The sequence below is a fragment of the Indicator indicator genome, chromosome 17 (genome assembly GCF_027791375.1).
Source record: "Indicator indicator isolate 239-I01 chromosome 17, UM_Iind_1.1, whole genome shotgun sequence".
NCBI classification, from domain to species: domain Eukaryota; kingdom Metazoa; phylum Chordata; class Aves; order Piciformes; family Indicatoridae; genus Indicator; species Indicator indicator.
Genome location: NC_072026.1, coordinates 19,965,802 through 19,993,722, shown reverse-complemented (window position 1 = coordinate 19,993,722; position 27,921 = coordinate 19,965,802). Strand labels below are relative to the sequence as shown.

Below are 27,921 nucleotides of genomic sequence, written 5' to 3'. Positions count from 1 at the left end.
GGATTCTTCTTTTTATTGTACCCATTGCACACCAGGCTCTAATGGACATTTAATTATGGGCTCTGCCACAGATGGTCCCCTCAGAGCAAGGGGAAGAGTTCTAGGGAAGTTCCTTTATCAGCATAGCAAAGGGCATTGAAATTTTAATTAACACATCTGGGTCCTGTCAGTTTCCACACACAGGAAGACTTCATCTTCACTGGTCTGTAAACACTGCAGGCTCCACGGAAAGCCCTCTCAGTACTTAATCACCAGCTCCTGCCTCCTCCATGTGAAATAAAAAAACATCTTGAGAAAAGAGTGTTAACTCTCTGCTTAATTGTCAGCTGGTGAATTACAGGTTCCTCTCTAACAGACAGAAAAACACCACTTTACAAATCCCAGGATTTCAATACTTTTAGTAGGTGGCATCTCTGGGCCAACAATCAGATTGCCTTTCATCACTCAGAAGAGTCAGGCACAGATACCAAATTATCATGCTAATGCCTCCTCTTAATACTTACTTTGAGACATTTTGAAAGGGTTTAAATGCCATTTCTTGACAGCTTAGACTGATCTGAGTTGTGTCACACTTGAGTTCTTCCCACCACCCCCAGAACATGCAGCTTGCAGCAGTGCTTTGCGCAGCCACGAATTCTACCCTTTCAAGGCTGTGATTGAGGGGAAATCTGTCCTGATCCCCCAAAATGATGAGTTCCCAGCTGAATCAGCTCCCTGAGCTGGCTCCCTGTGCTGTCTTTCTGCAGAGGAACAGAACAGATGGCGGTGGCAGGGTAAGAATCCGTGCCGTGATGGCTGCCGTCAGGCATGCTGTTATCTGCAGCAAGTGCGAGGGAATTTGGGGTGGTTTGTCCTCACAGCTGCATTGAAGTGTGCAGAGCAGATTGACCACCCCCTCTGCACGCAAGCTTCCTCTCACTTCAACCTCAATTTGGATCCCTTACTCCTCAGCACAGTGCCCCAGGGACTTGCTGTAGACAGGTCTGCACCCATTGGGCACAGACTTCACTGCATTTACTCATGCTGTATGAACCTGAAAAACTCTGTCAAAATAAAATAAGCAGTGTAAGACTTAAATTTTATTGCTCTTACAAAGTTTAAGGCTATGATGGAAAATTCCTTCCAAACATATCTCCAATTTTCAGTATCTGAAGGGGGCTACAAGAAAGCTGGAGAGGAACTTTTTAGGCTATCAGGTAGCGATAGGACTGGGGGGAATGGAATAAAGCTGGAAGTGGGGAGATTCAGACTGGATGTGAGGAAGAAGTTCTTCCCCATGAGAGTGGTGAGAGCCTGGAATGGGTTGTCAAGGGAGGTGGTTGAGGCCCCATCCCTGGAGGTGTTTAAGGCCAGGCTGGATGAGGCTCTGGCCAGCCTGATCTAGTGTGAGGTGTCCCTGCCCATGGCAGGGGGGTTGGAACTGGATGATCCTTGTGGTCCCTTCCAACCCTGACTGATTCTATGATTCTAATTCCAGTGTTTTATGAGGAGGCACAGGCTATGTTCACTATCTCATGCTCCTCACAAAAATTCAGTATCTGCTTGAGAGCTCAAACAAATATCTCTTAAGCTCTCAGTTTATAAGCAATCATAAACCAGTCTTTGGACAGCTATTGTAATAGTCCTGCCAAGAGAAAATTCTTGAAGCATGAAAGATGCCATTAACCAGGCTGGATGGTCTCTCTGTAACAGCCAAAGGTTATTAGAAGTCTATATCCACAGCTAATTCAGCTGACAGTCTGTTGACCAGCCACTTAGCTGATGCTGGCCTCTGCCTACAAGAGCTTCACAAGCTCAGAATTGTGTCTTTGATTTTATTATCATTCCAGTCTGTACAACAGGAACAACACAAGAAGGGCATCAAACTATTGGAGCAGGTCCCGAGGAGGGCCATGAAGATGATCAGAGGGCTGGAGCACCTCCTCTGTGGGGACAGGCTGTGAGAGTTGGGGCTGTTAAGCCTTCAAAAGAGAAGGCTCCAGAGAGACCTTAAGAGCAGCCTTCCAGTATCTGAAGGGGTCTACAAGAAAGCTGGAGACAGAATTTTTCCAAGGGCTTGTAGTGACAGGATGAGGGGCAATGGCCTTGACCTGGAAGAGGGGAGATTGAGACTGGACATTAAGAAGAAATTCTTTAGAGTGAGGGTGGTGAGACACTGGAACAGGTTGCCCAGGGAGGTTGTGGATGCCCCCTCCCTGGAGGTGTTCAATGGCAGGTTGGATGAGGCCTTGTGCAATCTGGGCTAGTGGAAGGTGCCCCTGCCCATGGCAGGGGGGTTGTAACTAGATGATCTTGAATGTCCCTTCCAACCCAAACCATTCTATGATATATTAATTCCTGGCATACCAATTCCCAGAGAAGTTCAGTCCTGAATATCATTTTCACTTCTGAGTGTCAAGATTGCTTTGCCATGGGCAACCAGCCACTGCAAGTTTTGTTCAGCTAAAATTTCATTTAAAACACATTCACCATCTTAATACCCGGGGGTTTTAGCTGTAAGGCAACTTTTGCAAGACAAGACCTAAACAGTGCACTTCTTCATTCTGTAAATAAAAAGGCTTTTAAAATACAGTAGCAATTAAACCTGGGGTTGTTGTAATGCTATCCGGATGACACTGTGACAACCACTAGATGGCACTGAATGAAGGTCTTTTAAAAGAAGAGACTCGAGTAACAATGTTATTTAAAGTATCTAAGTGTCTACAAACAGCGCTACGCAGATCAGTAATAGCTCCTTCTCTCTGGGAAGCTTTATTGTTTCAAACCACTTGCACCAGAAACTCGTGCCATGGGACAAGAAAGAACCACTCTGTTTTTCATTGACAGTATACCTTTTTTGTAACATCTAATTCTTTTTCTCTTTGCCTCTAGTAAATACAAAAACAGGTTTTTGGAGTCAGTGACAAATAATGGCCACCTACCTGCACAGCACCTCAATTGACTGCAGCAATTTGACTGTTCACAGAATCACAGAATGGGGGGCGTTGGAAGGAATCTCTCGAGATGATCTAGTCCAACCCTCTGATAAAGCAGGGTCACCCACAGCATGTTGCACAGGATCACAATGTCCAGAGAGATTTTGAAAGTCTCTAGAGAAGGAGACTGCACCACTTTTCAGCAGCCTGCTCCATGGCTGCGGCACCCTCAAAGCAGTTTTTCCTTAAGTGAAACCTCCTGTGTTCTAGTTTGTGCCTGTTGCCCCTTGTCTGATCACTGGGCACCACTGCCAAGAACACAGCCCCATCCTAATGACCTGCACCCTTTAGCTAGTGACCAGCATTGAGAAGATCCCCTCTGGGCCTGCTCTTCTCCAGGCTGAAGAGCCCCAGAACTTTCAGTTTAGTGTCGTCCATAACACAGTGGGGAACAGCACTGCAGGAGGAAGCACTCTCTGTGCTTCACCCCCGCTTAACACGCTTTTTATTACGCAACGCCCTTGTGGGCACAACTCCCCGCCCACAGCAGGCCCAGAAGGGACCTCAAGCCCAGGTATTCAGGGGCAGTCGCCTTCATGCCCGTGGTGATACGGAGCTGCAGGCTAAAGGACAGTGGTAACGCCGCTGTGGAGGCGAGAGGCAAGTCACCGCCTTTGTCTCAGCCCTGGCCGAGCCCTCCCACACTGAGGATCCGCCACCACCCCAGGCCTCAACCCGCCCAGAGACGAAGAAGCAAACATTACCCCAACCGCGCGACCCCAGGGGCCCAACTCTCTCTAGGGCGGGACCCCTCCCATCCTCCTTCCCATTGGCTCCGCTGCTTCCACGTGATCAGCCAGCCCGCGGCTGACTGGCTGCGAAGCGCATAGGGGCGGGAGGGAGGAAACCCTCTTCCGCGGGCTGATGGGATCACTTCCGGTCCTGCGCGCCTCGGGGCTCTGGAAGGGTCTGCAGCAGCGTGAGGCGGAGGGCTGTGCGCGCTCCCGCTGCTCCTGGCTGCGCGTGCCCGCGCGCTGCCAGCCCCGCTGCTGAGAACGGGGCGGGGCGAGCGGGCGCCTCAGGCGGCGGCAGCGGCGCGACCGTTTAGGCCCGGTGTGGGTGTTTCCTCCTCCCCACCGAGGCCCGCCGAACGGGGGCCAGAATGAGCGGTGAGGACGGAAACGAGGAGTTCTACCGGCAGCTGCAGCTCCAGCAGCAGTACGACGCCGAGCCCAAGGGCGAAGGAGAAGCTGACCCCTTCACCTATGTGGACCCGGCCGATGGAGCCGCTTACGAATGGGACCGGGAGAAGAAGGCCTGGTTCCCTAAGGTGGGTGCTGCCTGAGGGCGCCCGGGCGCGCTCGGTGCATCCTCCCTAGCTTTCCGTTGTGAGCAGCGGCCTGCGCGCCTGGCCGCGGCCCTCTGTGCAGGAGTCTCTCCCTCTGCCCGCCCACCGCCGTGGGACAGCCCCGGACTCGGGGCATGCCGAAGTTTCCCTGAGGAAGGGTGGGAATGTAGAGCAGTTGATGCTGTCTCTCTTTACCATGGAGGTGTCTTCCGTGTCTGGCTCTAGCTAGACAGATGTCTGTTGCACAGTTTGTGTGGTATTAAGACGCTCTTCTTACAGGCAAAACTATGGCAGCAGGCATTCTTTCCATCTGTAACCTTACCGCTGCTTTCTGCTCCTTCATTGTGAAGAGCTGTAGGTTGTTTTTTCTTTCAGGCTGTAAATCTGTAGATTGTAGAATCAGAATCGTTTTTGTTGAAAAAGCTCATCGAGTACAACCATTCAGTGACTCTGCCAAGGCTGCTGCTAAACCATGACTCTCATTTCTGCCTCTTTGAAACAGCTCCAGGGATTCACCCACCTCCCTGGAGAGCCTGTTCCAGTCTCTGAGAACCCTTTCAGTCAAGAAGTTTCTTCTGATAACCAATCTAAACCTCCCATAGTGTGACTTGAGGCCATTTCCTCTCATCTTACCACTTGTTACGTGGGAGACCAACACCCACCTGGCTCCAGCCTCCTTTCAGGGAGTTGTAGAGAACGACAAAGTCTTCCCTCAGTCTCCTTTTAACTCCCAGCTGAACACCCCCAGTTCCCTCAGCTGCTCCTCACAAGACCAGTTCTCCAGACCCTTCACCAGCTTCGTTGCCTTCTGGCCCTGTCCCAGCACCTCAGTGTGTCTTGTAGATTGCTTGGGCCTGGTGATTCAGAGTTATGTTTGTGGCTCTTAAATCAGTACTTTGACATGTTTAGGTTAGCTGTGATGACCTTTGTCTCTGTGTGCAGTGAAGTGAACTAGTCTGTTAAGAGGGATGGGTGAAATGAAGCAGTATACCCCCCTTCTGTTCTTGTCTGAAAAGGATATGTGTGTAAAGATACTTTGTTCCCTCCCCTTAGATCTTGGAAATGCACTTGAGAATGAAATGTGTTTGGTTCGAGGAATTCCACAGAAAGAGAATGTGCTGCAGTTTTTAATCTTACTATGTTTTGTGTTAAATATTTCAAGTAGTAAAAATTAACTTGCAATGACAACTTGATTCCTCAAGGTGAGAGCAGACATTTAATGTCTTGAGCCAGTCTGTAAGTGAAACAGTAGTTTTGTTGCTGTTTAACAATGAATGAGGGCAGTTACTTCATTTAGAAGTGTTAAGACGTTTTGTGGCATGTGCTTGATATGCTAGTTCTTACTTGTGACTCTGAACTCATTGCAATTCAGAGAATCTGAGAAGGAAGCTTGTGGTGCCAGGTTTATATGTGGGTAAACCTAGTAAGGTGTCTGTGCAGCAGATGACTTGGGGAGGGGTGAAAGCATGTGAGAAATCCAGACTCTTGAGTGGAGCAATGAAGAACTGAGTATCCTTGGCTCCCTGTGGACTGCTCTATCCAGTAGGCACAGTGACTTTTAAAAGTTTTTTTTCTTTCTTCCCCCTGATCCTGCCCATCTCTCTCACCTCATTTTGTAAGCTTATCTCTTCCTGGGAGCACTGGTCTTTCCTAAATCACTTTCTTAACCCAAATTTCTGTCTTGGAGGGTAGACAATATTAAGGGTTTGACAGATTATATAGGAACAGCAAATTGCAGTAATAAATAATGATTTGTAGTAGAAGTTGGTAGAGGATAACTGTGAAGCACTTCATGTCACAGAGCATCGAGCTAGAATCATGCTGGATAGCAAGTTACTTCATTTTGCAGGTGGTTGTTCAACAGAATGTTTTAGCAAAATACTTTTAAGAGACTGCAGGAGCCAGAAGTTGTCATTCTTTCCCTGCTCCATGAGCAGTACTGAAATTCTTTCTCTTTGTTCTGTGACAAAGGATTGTGACTGGTCTTAAGTAATTATCATCTACAGGCTGTTTTGCACTGCTTTTCTGCTTTGGGAATAGAGTGTCTGCTGAACTTCTACCAAAACATAACTTCAAAGCAGTGCAAAATGCTATTAACTGTCAACATTCCTCACAAAAATTTGGGACAGTTATACGTTTAGAGAATCATAGAATGGTTTGGGTTGGAAGAGACCTTTAAAGGTCATCTAGTCCAACCCTCCCACAGTGAGCAGGATCATCTTTAATGAAGTGCTTGCAGCTTCATGTGTTATTTAATAACTTTTCTCTCAGTGGTACTATGTTGATGAATACCGACTTTTTGTAGTCCTTCACAGACATAGCACAAAACTGCTTGTTGAATTCATCTGCCTTCCTTCATCACTTGCTGGGAAAAAATAGGCCTTGAATGTCTTCTGTAAGCCTAGAATATCTGTTCTTCATTTGATTAATCTATTCCTTTCCATGTCAGTGGCACCAGTAGTTAATTACATGCTAGCAAGTCCTGCAGTGTTGTATTTCTTTTCCTAGAAGCTTAATTGCCCCAGACTGTACAAGTGTGTGGGCATGGAGATAGAACTGATCTCCTTCTATGATGTTTTTCTCCAGAAAGGGATTGAAGCCCCAACTAAGGAGCTCTGTGAGGGTTTGCTTTCCCTTGCAGTCATGGGATGACATAAGTTCCAATAAAAACCTTCATACCTGCATAAATTCCTTTATGCTTGCAGGAGATGCATTTTGAATTGAAGTAGTTGTAATGGTATATATGGTGCTAGCATATTGTGGGGAAAAAAAGTCTTTAATACAGACTAGCAAAATTTGACAGGCTATGGTAGGTAATTTGCTAATAAATTTAGCTTCATAGGAGAATGTGGTTTACTCTAAAGTTGAAAAATAGTACTGCTGCAGGAAGGTGACTAATTGGTGCAGGTTTAATCACTAAATTATCAATAGGTTCTCTGATGAAAACAAATAGTGTTTACCAGGAAGTTTGAGAGCTTCTTAATTTTCTGGATTTCATCAAGTGTGAAGTTAAGAATTTGCTAAGATTGCTAGTGTCAGAACACAAAAGCCTTCTCTGCTTCACTAAAGGTGGTAGCATTCTGCTTTTCTCTTGAGGTTATGTCACCTTTTCAGGAGCAGCCACTTGCATTGCTGATCATGGCGTGCTGCAAATCTTGCTTAGTGCAGCAGCTGTTTCGTGGTGGACTTGTAAGGAGCTCCACAGCATCTCACATTATTCTGACAGGGCTGTTACTCTCAACTCTGCAGTTTTGATTTGGCATAACAAAAGAGTTAAAACATGAAGTTTCAGATCACTAGGGAATGTAGGAAGACTGCATTATTGTCACACTGGCAACCACTCTCTTACAATAGCTTCATGATGTTAAGTTTTGCTCCCTTATAAGTACAAATGAAGCAAGGGCAGGACAGGTCAAGAGGTAAAATTTTCAAAGGTTTAGGCTCAGGTTTGGGAAAATAGAGTGCAAAACCAGCTGTGATGTATTTTCTCTTTGCATGTTTTTGCTAGTGGCTAATACTAAAATTTATCTGGCTGGAAATGTTGGGTGTAAGTTGTTTTGGTCTCTAAAAGATAAGACATGAGCCAATCTTAACATTTTATCCAAGTGCAGTCTCTCTCTCTAGAAAAGAGCAAGCTGCTTATTTATCTGTTAGTAGGATATAGAGTGTACAGCATTTTAAACTGTGTTGAGACATGTCTCTATCTAAGTGCATTATTTATTGCCTGTCAACACAGATATATGTCAGCTCTGAAAATGCTTCTGTCAAAGGGCAGATGCCTCCAAATGTCAGTCATTCATCATCTGTGGAGAAGTTGTTGGCTTCCCTTCAGTGTTGCAGTTTGTGATGATTTGAAACTGTCTTTTTAATTTTTCCTTGCAAAGTTCAGAACAGAGAAAGTGAAAGAATGTAAATAAGTCACTATTGGGTGTAAGAAAGCAAAATACTGATTGTTCTAAACACTTCCATTGGATAGATAGAAATGTTTAAGAACTATTACCCAAAACAAAGTGGGCACTCTGCACATTCTGCGTTCTGCAGTGGGGGCAGTTGCTGGGCTGTCTGGCTGCTGTTTTCTTCTTCTCTTCTGGCTGAAGATAACACACACTGACCTTGGCAGCTAAGTTAACAACTTTCTGCTTAACTAACTCTGCTTCTCTGTCCAGGGGGGTCTGTGGGGGAAGCTCCTGGGAGAGAGAGGCCCCTTTGGGAGGGTCCCCTTGGGGGGGGAAGCAAAGGGAGCTTGGTTGTGCTTTTCTGTTGATTGTATATATTTGTAAGTGTTGTGAATTTTGTATATTTGTACATATTCATTGCATTTCATCTGCTTGTAAATACAGCTTTTCATTTGGTCCTAGACTGGGCTAGCCTGGTTATTGTCGGTGGGGGGGAATTTCAGCTCACACCGACACACTTTTTATTTTTGGCGCCCAACTCCACACTGCAGACAGTTCTCTTCAACAACATGTGCAGGAGTGCTTGGTTGCCATTCTTCAGACAAGTTTGCAAGGAGAGCAGAAAGCTTTGCTTGAAAAAAGGCAGAACTTGTGAAATACATAAAAACTTCATGTGCTGTGTGGAATTAATAGGTTAGACTGGTTCAGGTAATGCCCCAACACATTGTTCTTGTGCATGTGACTTTACAAAGATGATTTTAAAACGTTCTTTAAAGTACTGCTGGTTTCTGTCTTGCCAGATTAGAAAATCACCATCATCTAACTAATGTTAAATTACAGACCTGAATTTATAGCTCTTTGAAACTTTGGATTAATTTTCCTCATTTCTTTTCAGATAACAGAAGATTTCCTGGCAACGTATCAGGCCAACTATGGCTTCAATGCAGATGATACAAACAGTTCATCTGCTTCTGGCACAGCAACTGAAAGTAAGCAACCAGTAAGCTCTAAGACATCTGGCACCCAACCATCAGCAAATGAGAAAGGACCACAACAAACAGATCCAAAACAAAAATCTGAAAAACGGAAGCTTGAGCCAGGTAAGTGACAAAGGGCTTTCCTCCCTGTAGGCTGCAACCTCTCTGGTGCTGAGTGGAAACTGGCCATTGGCCAGTGTTATCACATGCAGCAAAGATATACATTGATTGAAAGTTTCCAGAATGTTTTTTAAATTGTATGATGCTTCATAAGCATCATCCTAAGTCCTGATGCAAGGTGGAGGAGGAAAAAAAAAAAAGGCAAATTAAGGCATGCTCAGAGCTTTTCCCATAAGCAAGCAAGAATTCTTAGCAATCTGATGGAATGTGAACATTAGTGTATGCTCCCCTGTTTAACCTATTGGCATAACTGAATTAAAACTCTTGGTTTTAGGATGGTTTCATGTTGAAGAAGACAGAAACACAAATGTGTATGTGACTGGTAAGTAATAGCGGTTATTTATCTACTTTGAGCTAAAAAAGGTTAAAAAAAGAGACTCTTGTATGTCTCACTGACATCTATTCAGTCTGCCATGGGCTAGCTACTTAATGTTATGTTCCTGACTGCATAATGCCTTTGTGACCTTTAAATTGCAGATGTGGGAAAGTGATAGAAGAGACATCTTCCATGCTTTTATCTTTTAAATGTGACATTTCTCTGAGCTGTCTCTTTAGGTTTGGTTTGATTTTATGAATACATAATTAAATTATTGGGTAAGGAGGAGGAAACAGTAAGGACAAAAGAAAAAATTGAGCTGGGAATAGAATTAAGCAAGTAATTGGGAAGCTCAAATGGAACTGTGCATTTATTGTGATTTTATATTTATTTATGGTGTTTATGTTTATCAAGGCCTTGAGCAGCCTGGTCTAGTGGAAGGTGTCCTGCCCATGACAGAGGGGTTGAAACTAGATAATCTTTAAGGTCCTTTCAGCACAAACCATTCTATGATTTCTCTACCTGTTTTGGCTTTTGGGGTGCAACCTTTAGATGCAAACACAGAGGTACATTCAGTGGTTCTGAGCAGCCACAGAAATGCACACACTTGAATTCTCTCAGAGGTACCCATTCAGGCCAAACTAGCATGGAGCATCCACAGAATTGTGTTGTTTTTCTTGTCCTCAATTCACAGTTAAAACTTTAAGAACCCCATCCTTTATCAGTAGCTCTTTCTTTTGGTCAAATTTGTGGGTAGAGAAAACAGTTAATCTGTTTGCAGGTTGAGACTATTTTAGTCTTCAATCACTAGAGGTGCAGTAGAACTTAAAACTTGGGCAGGATATATACTTTCACCTTAAGCTATTGTGTCCACTACCATGTACATATCATGTGTGGCACTAAAACTCTAGGCCTGTATGTTAAGGAGCACAAAAATGTTGCTGTATGTTCCACCTTTTATAAAGTAAAAGGACTTTTAAAATACTGAGAAGTAGTAATGTTTGAAAGGTAATACTGAAAATATTGATCCCAAGGGTAGTGGTTTCTTACAATGTATGTAAAATTTCATTCTGAAGTTTGATATCTTTCATTTAAAGAAACACTGCTGGGAGTTTTGTTCTAATGAGGTTTAAAAAACATAAATCTGAACATACCCAAGCCTTCTGCTTTCATTTATTTTGCAGGTTTACCTCCAGACATTACAAAAGATGAGTTTGTACAAGTCATGTCAAAATGTGGCATCATTATGCGAGATCCTCAAACAGAAGAACACAAAATCAAACTGTATAAAGACAAGGAAGGAAATCTTAAAGGGGATGGCCTCTGTTGCTACCTGAAGGTCAGTGGTATGGCAACTATTTCAGAATGGTATTCAAAAAATACGTCAGATACTTCAATTTTAAGTTATACTTTAGGTATCTGTTGTAAAAATTTATTGCAGACAGATCTGTTTACTTGCTTGTATGCCTCATTCATTTCCTCTTACTCATCCCCACTCTCCCCCCTGAAAATGTCTCTTGCACCTACTGAACATGTCTCTACATGTTCCTGTCGTGGGTGCCAGTGATTACGGGGTGAAATGGGGATCCTCTTCACCTTTTACTTTGAAAATAATGTCATTATGTGGCAAAAAAAGTAAAGCTCATGAGACAGGAAGGAGCATACAACAGTCCTGTGGTTAAACCTTTTCATTGGGAGCTGGTTAGCTTCAGAACTGGTCTTGCATTCTGTATTGCTAGGTATTTGCACTAAAGCTGTTCCCCTTCTCATTTTGCAAAGGGGTTATATTGTTTGTCTTATTAAAAGTTTCCTTCACTTGAAGGATAAGCACCAAGTATAATGGAAATACAAAGCTTTGTGTTGCCTTGTGCTTAGTGTCAAATGCTGTCATTTCTTTGCACCTTTTAACCTAGCAGTTAATCTTGCCTTAGCATGAGAAAAGTCTTAAGGGACTTCAGGAAAGTCCTTGGACATTGGGAAGAAGTTCTTGACTATGATCACGTTGCCCAGGGAGGTGGTGAAGGCCCCATCCCTGGAGACATTCAAGGTCAGGCTTGATGGGGCTCTAAGCAACCTAATATAGTTGGCTATGTCCTTGCTGACTGCAGGGGGGTTGGACTAAGTGACCTTTAAAAGTCACTTCCAACCCAATGCATTCTATGATTCTGTTCTCTTAACCTGTACAAGTTTAGGCTGCAGTATCATTTCCTTGATGGCACTTTAGTATTTGCCAGTTAAAGCAACCTGCTTTAATTCTGCAAGAAGCACCGGGCAGTACTAAACAACTGCCTTGTGGTCTGTGCTAGTTTTGCAGTTTTGTTGGTTAGGGCTGTTTAGTGCACAAGAGTCAAGAGATTCTCCATTCTGAAGGACTTTGAGGAAAACATCACAAATTACTGAAGAGCCTCAACATCTGTTGCTCTTGGAAAAATGATACAAACTTTATGGAAAATCAGCCTCCTGACATTTCTTTATTCTCATTTTTAAGTTCATCAGCTTGCTTGACCTTTGCAGATGAGTTTCTGTGTCACATTTGAGTGAAATGTATGCAGTTGTTTTGGGGGAAGCACTGATCTGCTATGGCAGTGCTGAAGAAATACTGGATTTTGATAAAAGAGGTGTTGCCAATTGGGTGTCAAGAGACTTGAAAGAGATGCAGCATTATAGTTTTCAGTGTCAGGGAACTGATGCTTAGCACAGTATTCTTAATTAAGTGTTACTGAATTAATTTGCCTGTTGCATATGCTTTAAAGCTTGTCCTCTGTTTTGTCTTCAAATAGAGAGAATCAGTTCCACTTGCATTAAGACTTCTGGACGAGGCTGAAATTAGAGGCTATAAATTGCATGTTGAAGTTGCAAAGTTTCAGCTGAAGGGGGAGTATGATGCAAGCAAAAAGAAGAAGAAATGTAAAGACTACAAGAAGAAGTTATCTCAACAGCAGAAGTTTGTATTTTTTATTTCAGTAAACTCTTGCTTGAACTCTTAAGTGCTGTTAGTAAAGCTCTGCTTGCTTTCAGATGCCATGCTAAGAGTTAGGCAAAACTGAAGTATTAATTGATACTGAAATAGGTTGAATAATACCCATTTGGAGGGAACAGCTAGATAAAATGTTGACATAAAGAACTTCTTGCTGTGATGGGCTTATTAAGGAACTGAGATCTTTCAGATGCAGAAGAAAATGTTGCAGCTCTGGGAGAGAAAAGACTCTTTGCTCAATGTGTGAATATGCAAATCCTATCACAATATCTAGGCTTGCCTTTGTAAGGTAATAACACTGGCAGTCCCTGTGTGGTACCATGCTTGTAGGTGCCAAGGCCAAGAGGTGCTAACTTCCCCAGGTGCTAAAATACCTCTGTAGGTTCCCCCAGACATCTCTGCTGGTCTAAAACACACTGGTGTTTTAATTGTACCTAGATTTGTTGCTTTTGTCACTTCAAAAATCTGCCTTTGGGAAACAAGATGTGGGTGAAAAAAGTTTGCATATATAGGACTCAATTATAGAATCAATATTCTACTAGAAATTTTAAATAGTAATGCACAAGTATTTTGCCATAGTTAAAGGGAGGGAAGGTTATTTGGTATCAATTAAAATTAGCTTGAAGATAGATTGAGGATCTTGCTGTACAAAGTTTGCAGTGTGGAGAAAGAAGGATGGAAAGAATGAAATTGCATTTGGCAGACATTTCAGTGCATAATCTGTCTTGAGCTGATGTTCCTTTGGAGTGGAAAGATATAATTCACTTCCTTGGGAATCCAAGTTTTCTCCAGCTAAAGTAGCAGGTACAAGAAGGAATTTAAACAAGATTCTTTCCCTGCCTCAATATAAGATTTTAAGATGTAAAAGTGTAAGTGAAAGTGTCCTTTTTTTTTTTTTTTGTGGGATGCTATGAAATGGGCATTTCTCTGGAAAGTTCTGTTCAGCTGCTAAAGTCACAGAACAGATGCCCTAAGTTACATTGCTAGTGGTGGCAGTGCCTCCATACACTGTGGAACAAAATGCAATGCTTGTGTAAGGCTTAAGGTGTCCTTGCATGCTTTAAATAAAACCAGTTAAATTTTATCACAGGGAGCAGTGGATCTTCTTATTTGTTAGAAAAGAAATTAGGGGAAAACAGTTAAATGCTGGCATTTTAATTCTATTTGGCAGCAACTGCTTCCTGTATCTGAGTCGATGTTAGGTAGGAATTAAAACTTAAAGATTTTTTTTTTCAGTGTTGAAGAGAATGCTTTGATTTTGAAACCAGTTTATATTCCCTCTGAGCACTTAAAACCTCAAAACAAGTGGTAAAAATGTTGCCTCTTTTTAGAAGAGTAACTTAACGCTGTCTCAAAATGCATGTTTTGTTTGGATGCCTTGCAAGAAACACCCAATTAATGGTTTTTTTCCAAACAATGCTTGTAGAAACTGAAGAGAGGCGCAACAATATCTTCTTACTGTTGCTTCATTTCATTAGACAGCTGGATTGGAGGCCTGAGAAGAAAGATGGAGCAACTCGAATGCGGCACGAACGCATCGTTATTATCAGGAATATGTTTCACCCAAAGGACTTTGAGGTAGGAAAGCGAAGCTTCCTGCTGCAGGTTGTGCTGTCAGAGTTAGCAGAGCATCATAGAATCAGTCAGGGTTGGAAGGGACCACAAGAATCATCCAGTTCCAACCCCCCTGCCATGGGCAGGGACACCTCACGCTACGTCAGCCTGGCCAGAGCCTCATCCAGCCTGGCCTTAAACACCTCCAGGGATGGGGCCTCAACCACCTCCCTGGACAACCCATTCCAGGCTCTCACCACTCTCATGGGGAAGAACTTCTTCCTCATGTCCAGTCTGAATCTCCCCACTTCCACCTTTATTCCATTCCCCCTAGTCCTCATACAGCTGTTTTGGTTGGAAGAGACCTTTTAAGATCATCAAGTCCAACCAGTAACCCAGCACTGCCAAGTCCACCACTGAACCATGCCCCTCAGCATGGTCTGAACTTTGTGCCATAAGAATTTTAGCAAAATTCTCAGCAGATAAGAAGAAAACTGAATTTACTGTTAGGAAGGTTCTTGTGTGTGTGTTTTGTTTGTTTGGGGGCATTTTGTTGGTTTTATTGTGGTTTTGGTTGGTTGGGGATCTTTGTTTTTGGGGGGTTTTGGGGGGTGGTGGTTGGGTTTTTTTGTGGGTTGGTGGTTGTTTTTTTTTTTCTCTGCCAAGCATCTGCTTGAAATTCATTTATTTCTAAAAAGCATGAAAAAATTTTGGTAAGAATGTGTTTTTTCAAATTAGCCCTTTTCATAGAATCACAGAGTGGTTTGGGTTGGAAGGGACCTTAAAGATCATCTAGTTCCAACCCAGCTGCCATGGGCAGGTTGCTCAAGGCCCCATCCAGCCTGGCTTTGAATGCTTCCAAGGAGGGGGCATCCATGATCTCCCTGGGCAACTTGTTCCAGTGTCTCACCATCCTCACTGTGAAGAATTTCTTCCTAGTTTCCAGTCTCAATCTTTCCTCTTCCAGCCATTACCCCTTGTCCTATCACCACAAGCCCTTGTCAAAAGTCCCTTCCCAGCTCTCCTGTAGTCCCCTTCACGTACTGGAAGGCTGCTCTAAGGTCTCCCTAGAGCCTTCTCTTCTCCAGGCTGAACAGCCCCAACTCCCTCCACCTGTCCCCACAGGGGAGGTGCTGCATCCCTCTGATCGTCACTGTGTATATCCTGACAATACTGCTTGAGGGGATGGCAAGAGAATGACTGTGTTAGAATGGAGAAACTTATTAATAAGTAGCATTTATTAAAGTCATCTGTCTGCCAACTCCCAAGTGGCTTTGCAAATGCAGTGTAACAACGATTTATGAGCTTTTGATAGATGCATTCCATTGATGACTGAGCAAAAATAAAGCTAAGAGAATTAAGTGCTTCTGTTTAATTTAACCTGTGTGATTGCTTGGCAGGAGGATCCCTTAGTGCTAAATGAGATCAGAGAAGATCTGCGGACGGAGTGTGAAAAGTTTGGTCAAGTAAAGAAGGTTCTCATATTTGATGTAAGTATTTTTTTTTACGTTGTGTTAGCAGAATTGATGGGATGTATAAATGTGCAAAATGTTTAGGTTTCTTAAAACATGAGTGGAGCATTTGCTTGGATTGGTGTTTATTTCATTGGGCTGTTCAACAAGAAGAAGAGATGGTTCCAGGGAGACCTTAAAGCAACCTTCCAGCACGTGGAGGGCACCTATGGGAAAGCTGGGGAGGGACTTTTTACAAGGGCTTGTAGTGATAGGACAAGAGGGAATGGATTTAAACCTGAGGAGGGCAGATTTAGACTGGATATTAGGAAGAAATTCTTTAGAGTGAGGGTGATGAGACACTGGAACAGACTGCCCAGTGAGGTCATGAATGCCCACTCCCTGGAGGTGTTCAAGGACAAGCTGGATGAGGCCTTGAGCAGCCTGGACTAGTGGAAGGTGTCCCTGCCCTTTGGAACTGGGTGATCTTTAAGATCCCTTCCAACCCAAACCATTCTATGAAAAGTTACCTAATCTTTCAGTATCTCAAAATCCTCTGGTTTGGAAATTAATTCCTAAGCACCCAACTACTTCAGCAAACCTGACTCTTCTCAACCATTTGGATACATGTCACAAGTTTGGAAGTCTGAAAGAGAGCTAAGAGGATTCTTAGGGGACTTGAGCATCTCCCCTATGAAGAGAGACTGAGAGACCTGGGGCTACTTAGTCTGGAGAAGAAAAGACTAAGAGGGGATCTGATCAATGTCTATAAATATCTGAGGGGTGGGTGTCAAGTGGAGAGGGCCAAGCTCTTTTGGGTGGTTCACAGTGATAAGCCAAGGAACAACAGGTTCAAACTTGAACATAGAAGATTTCAGCTCAACATGAGGAGAAACTTCTTTAGAGTGAGGGTGACAGAGCCCTGGAACAGGCTCCCCAGGGAGGTTGTGGAGTCTCCTCTGGAGACTTTCCAAACCCACCTGGATGTATTCCTGTGCTGACTACCCTAAGTGATCCTGCTCTGGCAGGGGGGTTGAACCTGATGATCTCTTGAGGTCTCTTTCAACCTCTGATACACTGTGAGACTGTGATGTTACCTTGTGGCTTATCTAGCTGAAATATTGGTTTGTTTTCTATCTTCTGTCTGACAACATAACAACGTGGCTGAACTTGCAAATGGAATTTTTCAGACAGGATTATCTTTGGTCAAGATGGAGCTATATCCTGATTGATTTCTGTACCACAGTCTAAGAGATGTTGGGATAAATGCACTGTTTAGAAAACTGCTGCTACTGTCTCTCTTCACAGCGACACCCCGATGGCGTGGCTTCTGTGTCCTTTAAAGAGCCAACAGAAGCTGATGTCTGCAAGCTAACTCTAAATGGGAGGTGGTTTGGTGGCCGTCAGCTCAGTGCTGAAACATGGGATGGTGTAACAGATTATCAGGTAACCTTCCCTGGGCCTATTTTATTACTGCAGGTCTGTTTTGTGAAGTGCTTGGTGTTCCCATCCCCTTTCCCACCCCGCCTCAAAACCTGCTGGAATGTCTCCAAAAAATGATCTTTAATTACTCAGCTTAAGGAAAATTTAAAGGACCTGTTTGAGGTTGAAAATAGTTCTGTGTCCTGGTTTAGACTCGCCCAGTTCAAGGGAGACAGGGATCTGCTGGAGAGAGTCCAAAAGGGAGCCATGAGGATGCTTAGGGGACTTGAGCATCTTCCCAATGAAGAGAGACTGAGAGCCCTGGGGCTGTTTAGTCTTGAGAAGACTGAGAGGGGATCTCATCAATGTCTATAAATATCTGAGGGGTGGGTGTCAAGTGGATGGGGCCAATCTGTTTTCAGTGGTGAGCAGCAGTAGGACAAGGACCAATGGGTACAAACTTGAACATAGAAGGTTTCACCTCAGCATGAGGAGAAACTTCAGTGAGGGTGATGGAGCACTGGAATAGGCTGCCTAGGGAGGTTGTGGAGTCTTCTTCCCTGGAGACATTCAAGACCCGTCTGGATGCATTCCTGTATGGACTACCCTAGGTGATCCTGCTTTTGGCACAGGGATTGGATTCAGTCTCTGGAGGTCCCTTCCAATCTCTAACATTCTGTGATTCTTAGTGGCTTTGAGGATTAGCCACTGGCTGTAGAGATCATTGGTTCATAGTCAGCAGGGCCTGTTGAATCTTGAGCTAAGCCTGCAGTACAAATGTCTAATTTTATCCAACTAAAAGTCTGACTTTGTAATGATGTGCACAAACCTATCTTTAACAGGTGGAGGAGACTGCAAGAGAAAGGGAAGAAAGGCTGAAGGTGTGGGGGTCATTTCTAGAGGATCCTGATGCAAAGGAGCAGCAAACTGCATCTGATTCAGATTCTACAAGTAGTGTGAAGCTGCCTGAAGGTGGACAGCCCTCAAAAGGGAACAACATATCAAAGGAGGATGGAAATGATGAAGCCCATAAGAGGGAGAATAATGGTGAGGGCATTAATGAAGATGGTGCTCCATCTACAGACAGCAGCCTTGCAGGCAGTGATGGTGAAGCAGACACATAACAGCTTTAATGCTCAATGGAAGCATGGAGTTTAGGGTGATGTTTGAGTTGAGTTGAGCCCTTTCTTTAGGGTGACTGCCGACACTATTCATATGAAAATCTGCATAGTAGAGTTTCATCCACTGTGTGCTTTGAAGTCTTCATTAAAAGCAGTATTTAATGAGGTTCTAAAAGTCTGTATTAATTGGCTGTTCAGGTAAAGTAACTCAAGTTGCCAAGAATGCAGTAAAACTCATCAGGCTTCTTCTGTTCTAACGATGCTTGTCAGTGTTCCATTCTGTAAGTGTGAAATGCCTTCCAAGCCTTCAGTTTATGTAACTGTATGTAACTTAATGCAAAGCTATTAGAAAGATTTGTGAATTTTACTGTTAATTTTCCTGTACTTCTTGGAGCTCAGTATCTCATCCTTAGCAATTACTCTTGTCCTGAGTACTTTAGATTATTTTATGGAACAGATGCTGTGGTGCGTCCATGGACGAATTGGACATGTTGCTATATGTTAAGTAGCAAATGCTAAGAGTAGTACCAAGTCAAAACCTTAAGAAGTGGAAAGCAAACATTGCCATAGCCATGATAAGGCAAAGTGAGTGAAGATGGATTAGTAAGTCACAGCATTCCATAAATCACCATTTTTCTTTCCCTCTTTAGATCTGTTGAGGCTGGAATTATGTCAAGGAGAGTAGAAATGCAGGAGCACCCATGTTGTAGGCCACAATGAAATAAGGCTGGTCTCGAGCTCTCATGGTCTGTATGCTGTAGGTAGACAAAACCGACTTTTGATTGATGTGTTGGGTTTGTTTAGTTTTTGCTTCAGTTTAATGTTAGTGTAAAAGTTTTCATTCAACTTTGTTAGAACGATGAGTGAGTTCTCTGCAACGTTTTAGTTTAGCCTTACTTGCTCTTCTAAGTGGGGAGGACCTCCCTTATTTCATAAAATTTAAAGACTTTTGGCAACTTGAACGACCTTTGTTGTGCAAAAAATTAGGACACTTGAAAATATGCTCATAAGTAATCTTTGTTTTTTTCTAATAGAAAAAGTAAATATTAGGCCTCTTAGAATTGTTTCCAAAAGCAAGGATTTAGAAGACATTCTAACTTGAGATATTTGAATCTGTGACAGGCTTTCAAAAATAACTTTGAGGGACCTCTTTTCAGCATAGCCATTAATTTAGACTCTCATTATTTTGATGCCTAAGGTTAGAAGAATATGGGTTCAGGCACTGAAGAACTAAAATATTGCTGCTCAGTTCCTAGCACGCTGTTCATATGGATAATTCCTAGTGCACATTTGTAAGGAGGATCTTTGAATGTTTTTAATTCATATTGGATTGCAAGAAACCATAGATGCTGATTCTTGTCTTTCCATCCTGAAGTATTCAGAATACTCTGAAAATTGGTATTTTCAACTTTTGTGCTCTGAGATGACTTAGCTATTTTGTCCAGAGGTGTGTGTGGTACTTTGAGTTTGGTTTGTGTGTTGTTGGGGTGTGGTTTTTTGGAAATCTCTGATGTAATCTGCCTGGGTAGCTCTGCCAACCAGAACCATCTGAATTAACCCTCACCACTGTGGTCATGAGTGACATCTTTTTGTGACAGAGGTGACACTTGGATTCAGGATGTCAAAGTCTGGGAGCTCATTACAAGCTGCTGTGACGAATTGCCAGTTTGGAGTTGCATCCTACAGAAGAGCTGTAACTCCCTCCAGCTCATCTTTACAAGTGTGTGAATTGCAGGTTGCAGCTGGTGGAACAGTTCAGGGCATCTGAAGCACTACCTGGTTTGTAGCTGCACATAGTGGTGCATTCAGATTACATCTCTTGAGCTGTGTTGGTTCTGCCTTAGTTATTTTTATTGCTAATAAGCACTACAGACCTTTGAGGGTTGGAAGTGTTTGCATATGAAGAGTGTCATTTAGTATGGTGGGTGTTGCTTCCAGTGCTCTTCTTTTTTTTCCTTCCAGGTTTTAGACTTCAGACTTTAGCTCTGATAAACTGTTGTGTTTGGTTAGCTTTTTCTTTTTTTCTTTTAAGAGAGCTTAGTCATATATAACACTTCACACAGTTAAATCACCTGTTTGACAGTGGAATTGCAACTGATCTGGGGAAACCATTGACAAGTGTATAAATATTGTACAGTTCTATGAAGCCTTATCATGGTGTCAGGATAGGAAAACAATGAGGTTAGTGTTAGTATTTGGGGGGGGGAAAAGACTTTGAAAAAAAAAATAAAGAATCATATGTGCAGTAACCTTCCTCTCTCCAGCTGGTGTACAAATCTGATTGGCTTGCTTCAAAAGTCAAAGATGATGTTTAGTCTTTTCACCTCTTCCTTCTAGACTTCACACTGAAGTAGAGCACTGTCAGAGGCTGAGACCAAATGCTTTCCTGACTTTCCTATTAACTAGGATCCTTAAGCAAACAAAAGCTGGTGGGCCCTGCAAGCCTGGTGTGCTGGAGCGCGGCGTTACGCTCAAACGGATCGTTTTCCTTGTCTCTACCTCTCGTTGTTCCCCAGCAAAATGTACAAATCTATTTTTGTAAACTATTGGTTGAGTTCTGGAGGCATTGAGTAGCCTGTGGAGAAGTTAAAAGGCAGCTGTGACTTTCTTTTCAGCAGTTTGGCATTGAGACCGAAGTGGTTTATTTTCATTTGTAAGGTGATGCCAGTTTTTTATAAGATGAACCTGAACATGGAATTAATTTAGTAAAGTTAAAGTTACTATTTTGAAGTATCAGTGTGAAACTCTTGTAGTAGAGAGCAGTAATGTTCAGTACCCACTTTTAACAGGTAGGAACCTGAGCAGGCTCCCTTGCTTTTTAAACCTGCATTTTCTTCGGACTGAACAGCGTCGTAAATAAATTGGTCAAAGAAGTTAAAAGCCCACAGCAATGTTCACTATGCATGCTTCTTTAATTAAAAGTGCTTTCTAATGACTTGGCTTTGCTCATTAGAAGTGACAAAATCAAACTGTTTGCTCAGTTCGGGGTTTTTTTTGGTTTTGGTTTTTTTTTCCTTAGGCTCCATCCCTGTATACCATGTGTTCCTTCATCCCTAGGTTTTGGTGAGGGATTGATTTGAAGCAAAACCAGTCCCCTTCCCTCTGTCTAGTACAAAAAGTAACTAGCAGCAAGTTGAAACAGTTTGTGGATAATCATCATAGCTCAGTTTTGAAGTAGAGAAAGCTGTTTCTTCTAATTTACCCAGTGTGGGGAAAAAAAATGGGTGTGAAACCACTTCAACGTATCAGCAGAGGAAAAGGGTATTAAACTAACTGCTGCTTCAGCACAATTCAACATAAATAATCACTTTCTTAACCACCTAATACAGTTGCTTAACCTCAAGATACAACAGCAGTTTGCTGGTTTGTAGTGGTTTGCTGGTGAGGCAATTGTCAGAAGTTCCAAGTATTCATCAGAGAGAACATGGTGTGAGGAGCATGGCCAAGGTAGGCATCTGGAAACAAAAAGCCCCCAAAAGAAAAAAAAGCAAGAAGCAAATTTGTAGCAGATCCCTGAATGTTCACATATGGCTGTAAAGAGAGAATTAGTTTCATTTTGCATCAAAATGTTTATCTGTTTCTCCTCCTGACTTTTTAATTTTAATTCCTTTTTTTTAATTGAATTTCAGTCCCTCCTACAATTGACCATTTGTAGAAGGATTGCAATTCACTTAAAAATCATTCCTACCTTAAATGCAGTGCATTTTAGCTACAAAATGTCCTAGATACTATTCACTTAAGCTTAATCTAGTTGCAATTAACAAATTCATTCATGAAAGAAAAGTTAAAAGGTATCGGATGCTTCATGGAAACCCAAACTTGCCTTTAAAATGTTCCAGTCAAAAGGCTGTTGGTCAGCAAAACTAAATTCTTGCAGTGGTGTAACCTAATCAAATTCTTCAAAAGGGAAAAAAAATAATACCTATCTAGGGATTTTAATTGAATTTTAAATGCTTCTGTTTAATTTCTGACTTTTGAGGAGACAAACTGCAGTATGATCCCAGAATTGTGTATGTTGTGTAGTTGTTTTGATTTGACTTGTGTGTATTTTTTAGTGCTCATTAGCCAAGGCTTGAAGTCTTTACTGTCAGGATATCCTGAAAGCTCTGTAAAATAAATACATAGAGATTGGTAAAAATCTTTTGCTCATTGTGTGATACAAAAGTCTATTGTTGGATTAAACTTTGCAGTAAGTTGACTTTGAATTTTTCTGACAGGTTATTTTTTGGCTTTGGTTTGTTTTTCCCCCTTGGAGAAGTTGAATTGAGGGTTTTTCATTGCTCCTTTAGAAAACCACCCTCTAGACCTGTGACAGCAGCTGAGAACCCCATCACTTGTCTTGGATTTTGTTTCTTAAAGGGGTTGTGTTTTATACTACCTTTGTAATAAACAAACTCCTGACCAAAAGTCTTTTCTGATCAGTTTTGAGAGATTGGTTTGGGGTTGTTTTTTTTTCCGCTTGGTAAAAGATGCCATAGCATTTGGTAGTGACTTCAATAAAGCAACTGTTAAGATGCTAGAGCTTTCCAACTAGATAGACCAAGAGGAAATGGCTTGGAATTGTTCCAGGAGAGGTTTAGGTTGGATATTAGGAAACATTTTTTTACTGGAAATGTGGTCAGGGAGGCGGTAGAGTCACCATCCCTGGAGGTGTTCAAGAAACAAGTGGACATGGCACTTTGGGACATGGTTTAATGGCCATCCAGGGTGGGTTTTAGTTTGGTAGTTGGACTTGATCCTTAGAGGTCTTCTCCAACTGAAATAATTCTGTAACTCTAACTGCAGTAGAATCATGTCAGTAGAACTGTGAGTGGTCACAGCAGGACACGGTGTTTGTTCCCTCTTGGTGGGTTTTGTCTATGACCTCACTCTGCTTTGGTGTGCTCATGGATGAGCCTGCATGAAGATAAAAGGAGCCAGAGAACTACTGCAGACATCACAGTAACAACTGAGAATGTGGGAGGTTTTCTGTTTGCTAAGGGCAAGCAGAATTTCTATTTTTACTCTCTGAAACTATTTTATTTTCCTTTTCCTTTTTATTCCAATCTTGACACTTTGAATACCTAAGAAGCACTGGAAATCAGTTGTTTCAATTCCAGTGTTACAAAGGAACAGGGATGCTGTCCTGTTTCTACCCCATAGATCATAGAATGGCTTAGGTTGGAAGGGACCTAAGAGCTCATCATCTCCAACTTCCTTGCTATGGGCAGGGATGCTTCTCAGCTAGACTCTGCTCATTCAACCTGGTATTGCACATCCCCAGGGAGGAGCCATCCACAACCTCCCTGGGCAGCCTATTCCAGAGTCTTACCACCCTTGCACTGAAGAACTTCTTCCTAAGCTCCAGTCTAACCCTACTGTGCCTCAGCTTCAAACCATTCCCCCCTCTAGACACCCTCATGAACGTCCCTCTGCAGCCTTCCTGTTGGCTTCCTCCAGGTGTTTGAAGGCAGCTCTAAGGTCCCCCCAGAGCCTTCTCTTCTCCAGGCTGAACACCCCAGCTGCCTCAGCCTATCCTCATAGCAGAGGTGCTCCAGCCCTCGGATCATCTTTGGGCCCTCCTCTGAATTCCAACATCTCTGTGCCCTTCTTAAGATGGGGACATCAGAGATGTTCACCTAGTCACTTCAAACTGATGCTATCTAGCAACCTTCCAAGTGCTTTAATTCTTTGAATGAGGTCTCAAAAAGCATTAGCAGAAGAAATCTCAGCTTAGAGAAGGAGATCAAAGAGTGATATGTTGAGCGCAGCTGCTCTCCTGATAGACTGGAATCCAGTCTGTCTCCCAATAGAAATGTGTTTCTGCAAAGCCTGTGTCAACAGAAGACTGAGCAGTGGCCTGGCAAAGCTTGCAGCCTGGTAGTTAAATTGTTCTGGGAGATGGCAGAGGGCAGGTTCCTGCCTGCTTAGACAGAGGGCCCTGCATTGTGCTCTCCTGATTTCTGGGTGAGTAAACAAACTCAAGCTTGCTGCACGAAAGGTAACATCACCAGCTGGGTGACTGGTTCCTCCCCTAGCTGGCACCTGACACTGATCCAGAACTCCTGGGATGGCTGTGATTTGGTCATTTTGGCAAACCAACCAACCCTGCAGACTGCCCTTGCAGAACAGGAATGATACTTGGATTTTACCATGAAGTTCCATAAGGACAAGTGCAGAGTCCTGCATCTGGGGAGGAAGAGCACCAGGCACCAGTACAAGCTAGGGGTTGTCCTGCTGGAAAGCAGCTCCCTTTAGAAAGACCTTGGAGTTCACAGCAAATTAGCCAGGAGACAGCAATGTGCCCTTGTGGAAAACAGGGCAATTGGTATCCTAGGGTGAAAAGAAAATGTGGCCAGCAGGTCTAGGGACGTTCTCCTTCCATCTGTTCTGCCCTGGAGAGACCACAGCTGGAGTACTGTGTCCAGTTTTGGGCTCCCCAGTTCAGGAGAGACAGAGACCTGCTGGAGAGATTCCAACAGAGAGCTGCGAGGATGAATGGGAGACAAACATCTCTGCTATGAGGGAAGACTGAGAGACCTGGGGCTGTTTTGTCTGGAGGGGAGAAGGCTGAGAGGGGATTTTATGAATGTCTATAAACATCTGAGGGGTGGGTGTCAAGATGAAGGTGCCAGGCTCTTTTTGGTGGTGCCCAGTGATAGGACAAGGAGCAATGGCTGTAAGCCGGAACCAGGAGGTTCCCCCTCGATGTGAGGAGAAACTTCTTTAACTGTGAGGGTGCTGGAGCCCTGGAGCAGGCTGCCCAGAGAGGTTGTGGAGACTCCTTCTCTGGAGATTTCAAAACCCACCTGGGTGTGTTCCTGTATGAGCTGCTCTAGGTGACCCTACTTTGGCAGGGGGGTTGGACTGGATGATCTCCAGAGGTCTCTTCCAACCCCTAGCATTCTATGATTCTGTGATTTCCTGAAGATTTCTATAGCCATTTAAACAAATCCAGTGAAAAAGAGAGGGAAAATGTGTTACTCAGCTTCTCAGGGATGGAGGCAGATGTTTGTAGTTTCATACCGAATACCTGCTGTGCTAGAACCTGGCAGAGGAAAGTCCTTTCTGACCCTAGCCAAGTTTGGTTCTTGGCCATAACTTGTTTATCATCTCAACCCTAAACTCTGCTGAAGTCAGACACTGTTTTCTTTGTGGTGTACACATTGACATGAAAAAAAATAAAACCAAAACAAACAAACAAAAAAAAAAAAACAACCCTGAACAAACCCTTCTTAGGATCCTATTTTCCTCATTCCTGAAACCTCCTAACCTGGTTGACTTGTTGGAGTGCATTTCATGCATTCTTAGGAGATAGGCTGAAGGAAACGCCTAGTTCACTGGCAGCTAGAGGCTAGAAAGCATGCAGGGAAGGTCATCAGCAGTGCCTGTCTCCTGCAGTCACTCCAGACTGCACACAGCCTGCCCAGGGAAGGATCCCAAGCTGCTGGGGACAGCATGGCCAGCCTGCATCTGGAGAAGCTTCCTGGTGTGACACTGCTCGGGATGGCGAGTTAAGGTAGAGCTCAGTGCTCATCTCAGTGTCTCTTCACTGACTCTCTCAAATGTTCCTTTGTTTGAAAGATGCTTGGTGGAGGAGAGCACCTCGCTGCTTAGATTGTTGGGAAGTGGAGTTTTTATTTATTGCTTGTTTGAAGTTGTTTGTAAAATTGCTTAGGGCTGTGTGAAATGGAGAACAGAGATTTCCCTGTCTGATGCTCCAGTGCTGGGGAATTAACACCACCAGTGAGGGTGGTGAGCAGTCAGCAACTGTGTCTCCTAAGCCTGTGGTGGTGACCATGCTTCCTTGTCCACCTGAAGAACCAACAGCTTAGACTTCTCCTGGGGTTATTTTGCCTTAATTTGCCATAATTAACCCATCCCAAGAGCAGTGTGAGATGAGCTGAGTCTCTGATAAAGATGTCTCTTAACCCTGTGGTGGCCATGCATCCCTTGTCCACCTGAAGAACCAATAGCTTAGACAACTCCTGGAGTTATTTTGCATTAATTAACCCATCCCAAGAACAGTGTGAGGTGAGCTGAGTCTCTGATAAAGATGTCTCTTAACCCTGTGGTGACCATGCATCCCTTGTCCACCTGAAGAACCAACAGCTTAGACAACTCCTGGAGTTTATTTTGCTATAGTCAATCCATTCTGAGAGTAGTGTGAGGTGAGCTGAGTCTGTTTCATCACACAATATATCTGGTTGGAAGAGACCTCAAAGATCATCCAGTCCAACCCTCAACCCCATCCTGACAACAGTTCATGGCAGACACCAATTGGAAGGATTTCTGTCCTGGTTTTTTTTGCAGACTGCCTGCTGGAAGATGGAGGAATGGGAAGTTCAGGTAATGAAGGCCACACTGCTCCAAATCTGAGTCCTGATTCTTGGGACTTCAGATTCCTCACATGCATATGGCTCACAAAGAGGACTGAGATACAGCCTAGGTTACATCCAGCCTTCTTTTGGCTACCTGTTGGAAAGCACAGGAGGTTTTTGAGGGAAATGAGATAAAAATAGATCAGTGAGTGATCTTTCCTTTACAAAAGGTATTCTTTTTCTAGCAGTGGTCACAGTTCACAGAAGCCTAACAGACCAATAAACAGTGCTAAAAGAGCTTGCAATTAATGTCTGGAGTGAGTGAAGCATGTTAATGAAGTGGTACAGAGAGGTGGTGACTGGCTTGCACTGAGTGAGGAACAGGAAAAATAGACCTTTGGGGCCAGAGCTAATGCTCTGTAAATTGTGCCTTGGTGTGCAGAGGCAGAGCAGTGCAGCAAGATTTTGCTGTTGAGGTGGCCTGATGTTGTCCCTTCTCAGGCCATATGGTGGCTGAGGACTTTGCCAAGGTTTCTTCACCACTTGGGCTGGAATTTTCCATGGAAAGGGTTGGCCTCTAGCTGAGCAACCAGCAGGTTTCTTAACCTTAAAGAGTGGGTTGCTTTCTAACACAAGACTGGGGAAAACAGTGTCTCCTCTTTGTGCTTGAAGGACTTCCAGTGGTTAGGCTGGGTTCTGCTAGTTCCTACTGTCCTCATGGGCTTTGGGAAGGTGCACATAGATCAGGAGGAAGGGTTTGGGTGGGGTTTTTTTGTTGTTGTTCAAGTTTCCATGTGTTTGGGAATGTTTGGTCAGTTTTAAAGTCCTGAAAGATTGTCTTCTGTATCAGATGATTGTTCCTTGCATTTCCTAACTGGTGACCAACCTTTGTGTGTCCCATCCTTACCACTGTGTTCAAGTGGACTGGAGGTTGGAGCTGGAGAAAGGATGCATGAAGGGGAAAGTAAGAAAAATTGTAAAATGAGGATTGAGGAAATTTAGAGCTTGATCTGGATGCCAGAGGACTAGGGCTAGGGGTTCCTGAAGAAGGGGAGGCAGAGCTGGCAAGCAAATGCAGACATAGAAGCAACTTACAAACGTTGACAAGAAGTTTCTAGATGAAGGATTAAGATTAAAAGGAGGGTGGATTATGGGTGGATAACCTTAATCCTCATATTTCTTTGTGTTTGAATGTTTGGCTTTGCAGCCTGGAGAGTCTTCTCAGGTGTGAGAAACACTGAGACCATTTGGAGGCAGCCTTTGAGACACAGATGAGTGTTGATTAGGAAGCTTCTGAGGATTGAAAGGGGGGGGGGTATGACTGGAAAAGAAACCAGATAAATGTATTGGAATAGGTTAAGCAATAGTGTTTGTTGCAGGGTGAGTTGGATGGAAACGCAAATCCAATGAATCATTAGGTTTTGCGTGATACAGCTGGACATTGGCCAAAGGTTTCCCTGCCCT

General features: G+C 43.4%; 1 protein-coding gene across 1 annotated transcript; it reads left to right on the top strand.

The window, feature by feature from the left end:
• Positions 1-4,077: 4,077 nt before the first annotated feature.
• Positions 4,078-22,481, top strand: HTATSF1 (HIV-1 Tat specific factor 1). Its single transcript, XM_054388511.1, has 9 exons — positions 4,078-4,245; positions 9,055-9,259; positions 9,591-9,638; positions 10,817-10,971; positions 12,413-12,576; positions 14,088-14,187; positions 15,564-15,653; positions 16,923-17,060; positions 17,879-22,481. Exons 1-9 carry the CDS (start codon positions 4,078-4,080, stop codon positions 18,158-18,160), a joined length of 1,350 nt encoding a protein of 449 aa, XP_054244486.1. The 3' UTR covers positions 18,161-22,481.
• The last annotated feature ends 5,440 nt before the right edge of the window (positions 22,482-27,921 follow it).

Excerpts from the sequence above, each read along its gene's own strand:
- HTATSF1 (XM_054388511.1), top strand. The coding sequence starts at position 4,078 with ATGAGCGGTGAGGACGGAAACGAGGAGTTCTACCGGCAGCTGCAGCTC. Across the intron at positions 9,260-9,590 it reads AAAACGGAAGCTTGAGCCAG|GATGGTTTCATGTTGAAGAA; the intron begins GTAAGTGACAAA and ends TCTTGGTTTTAG. Across the intron at positions 9,639-10,816 it reads CACAAATGTGTATGTGACTG|GTTTACCTCCAGACATTACA; the intron begins GTAAGTAATAGC and ends TTTATTTTGCAG.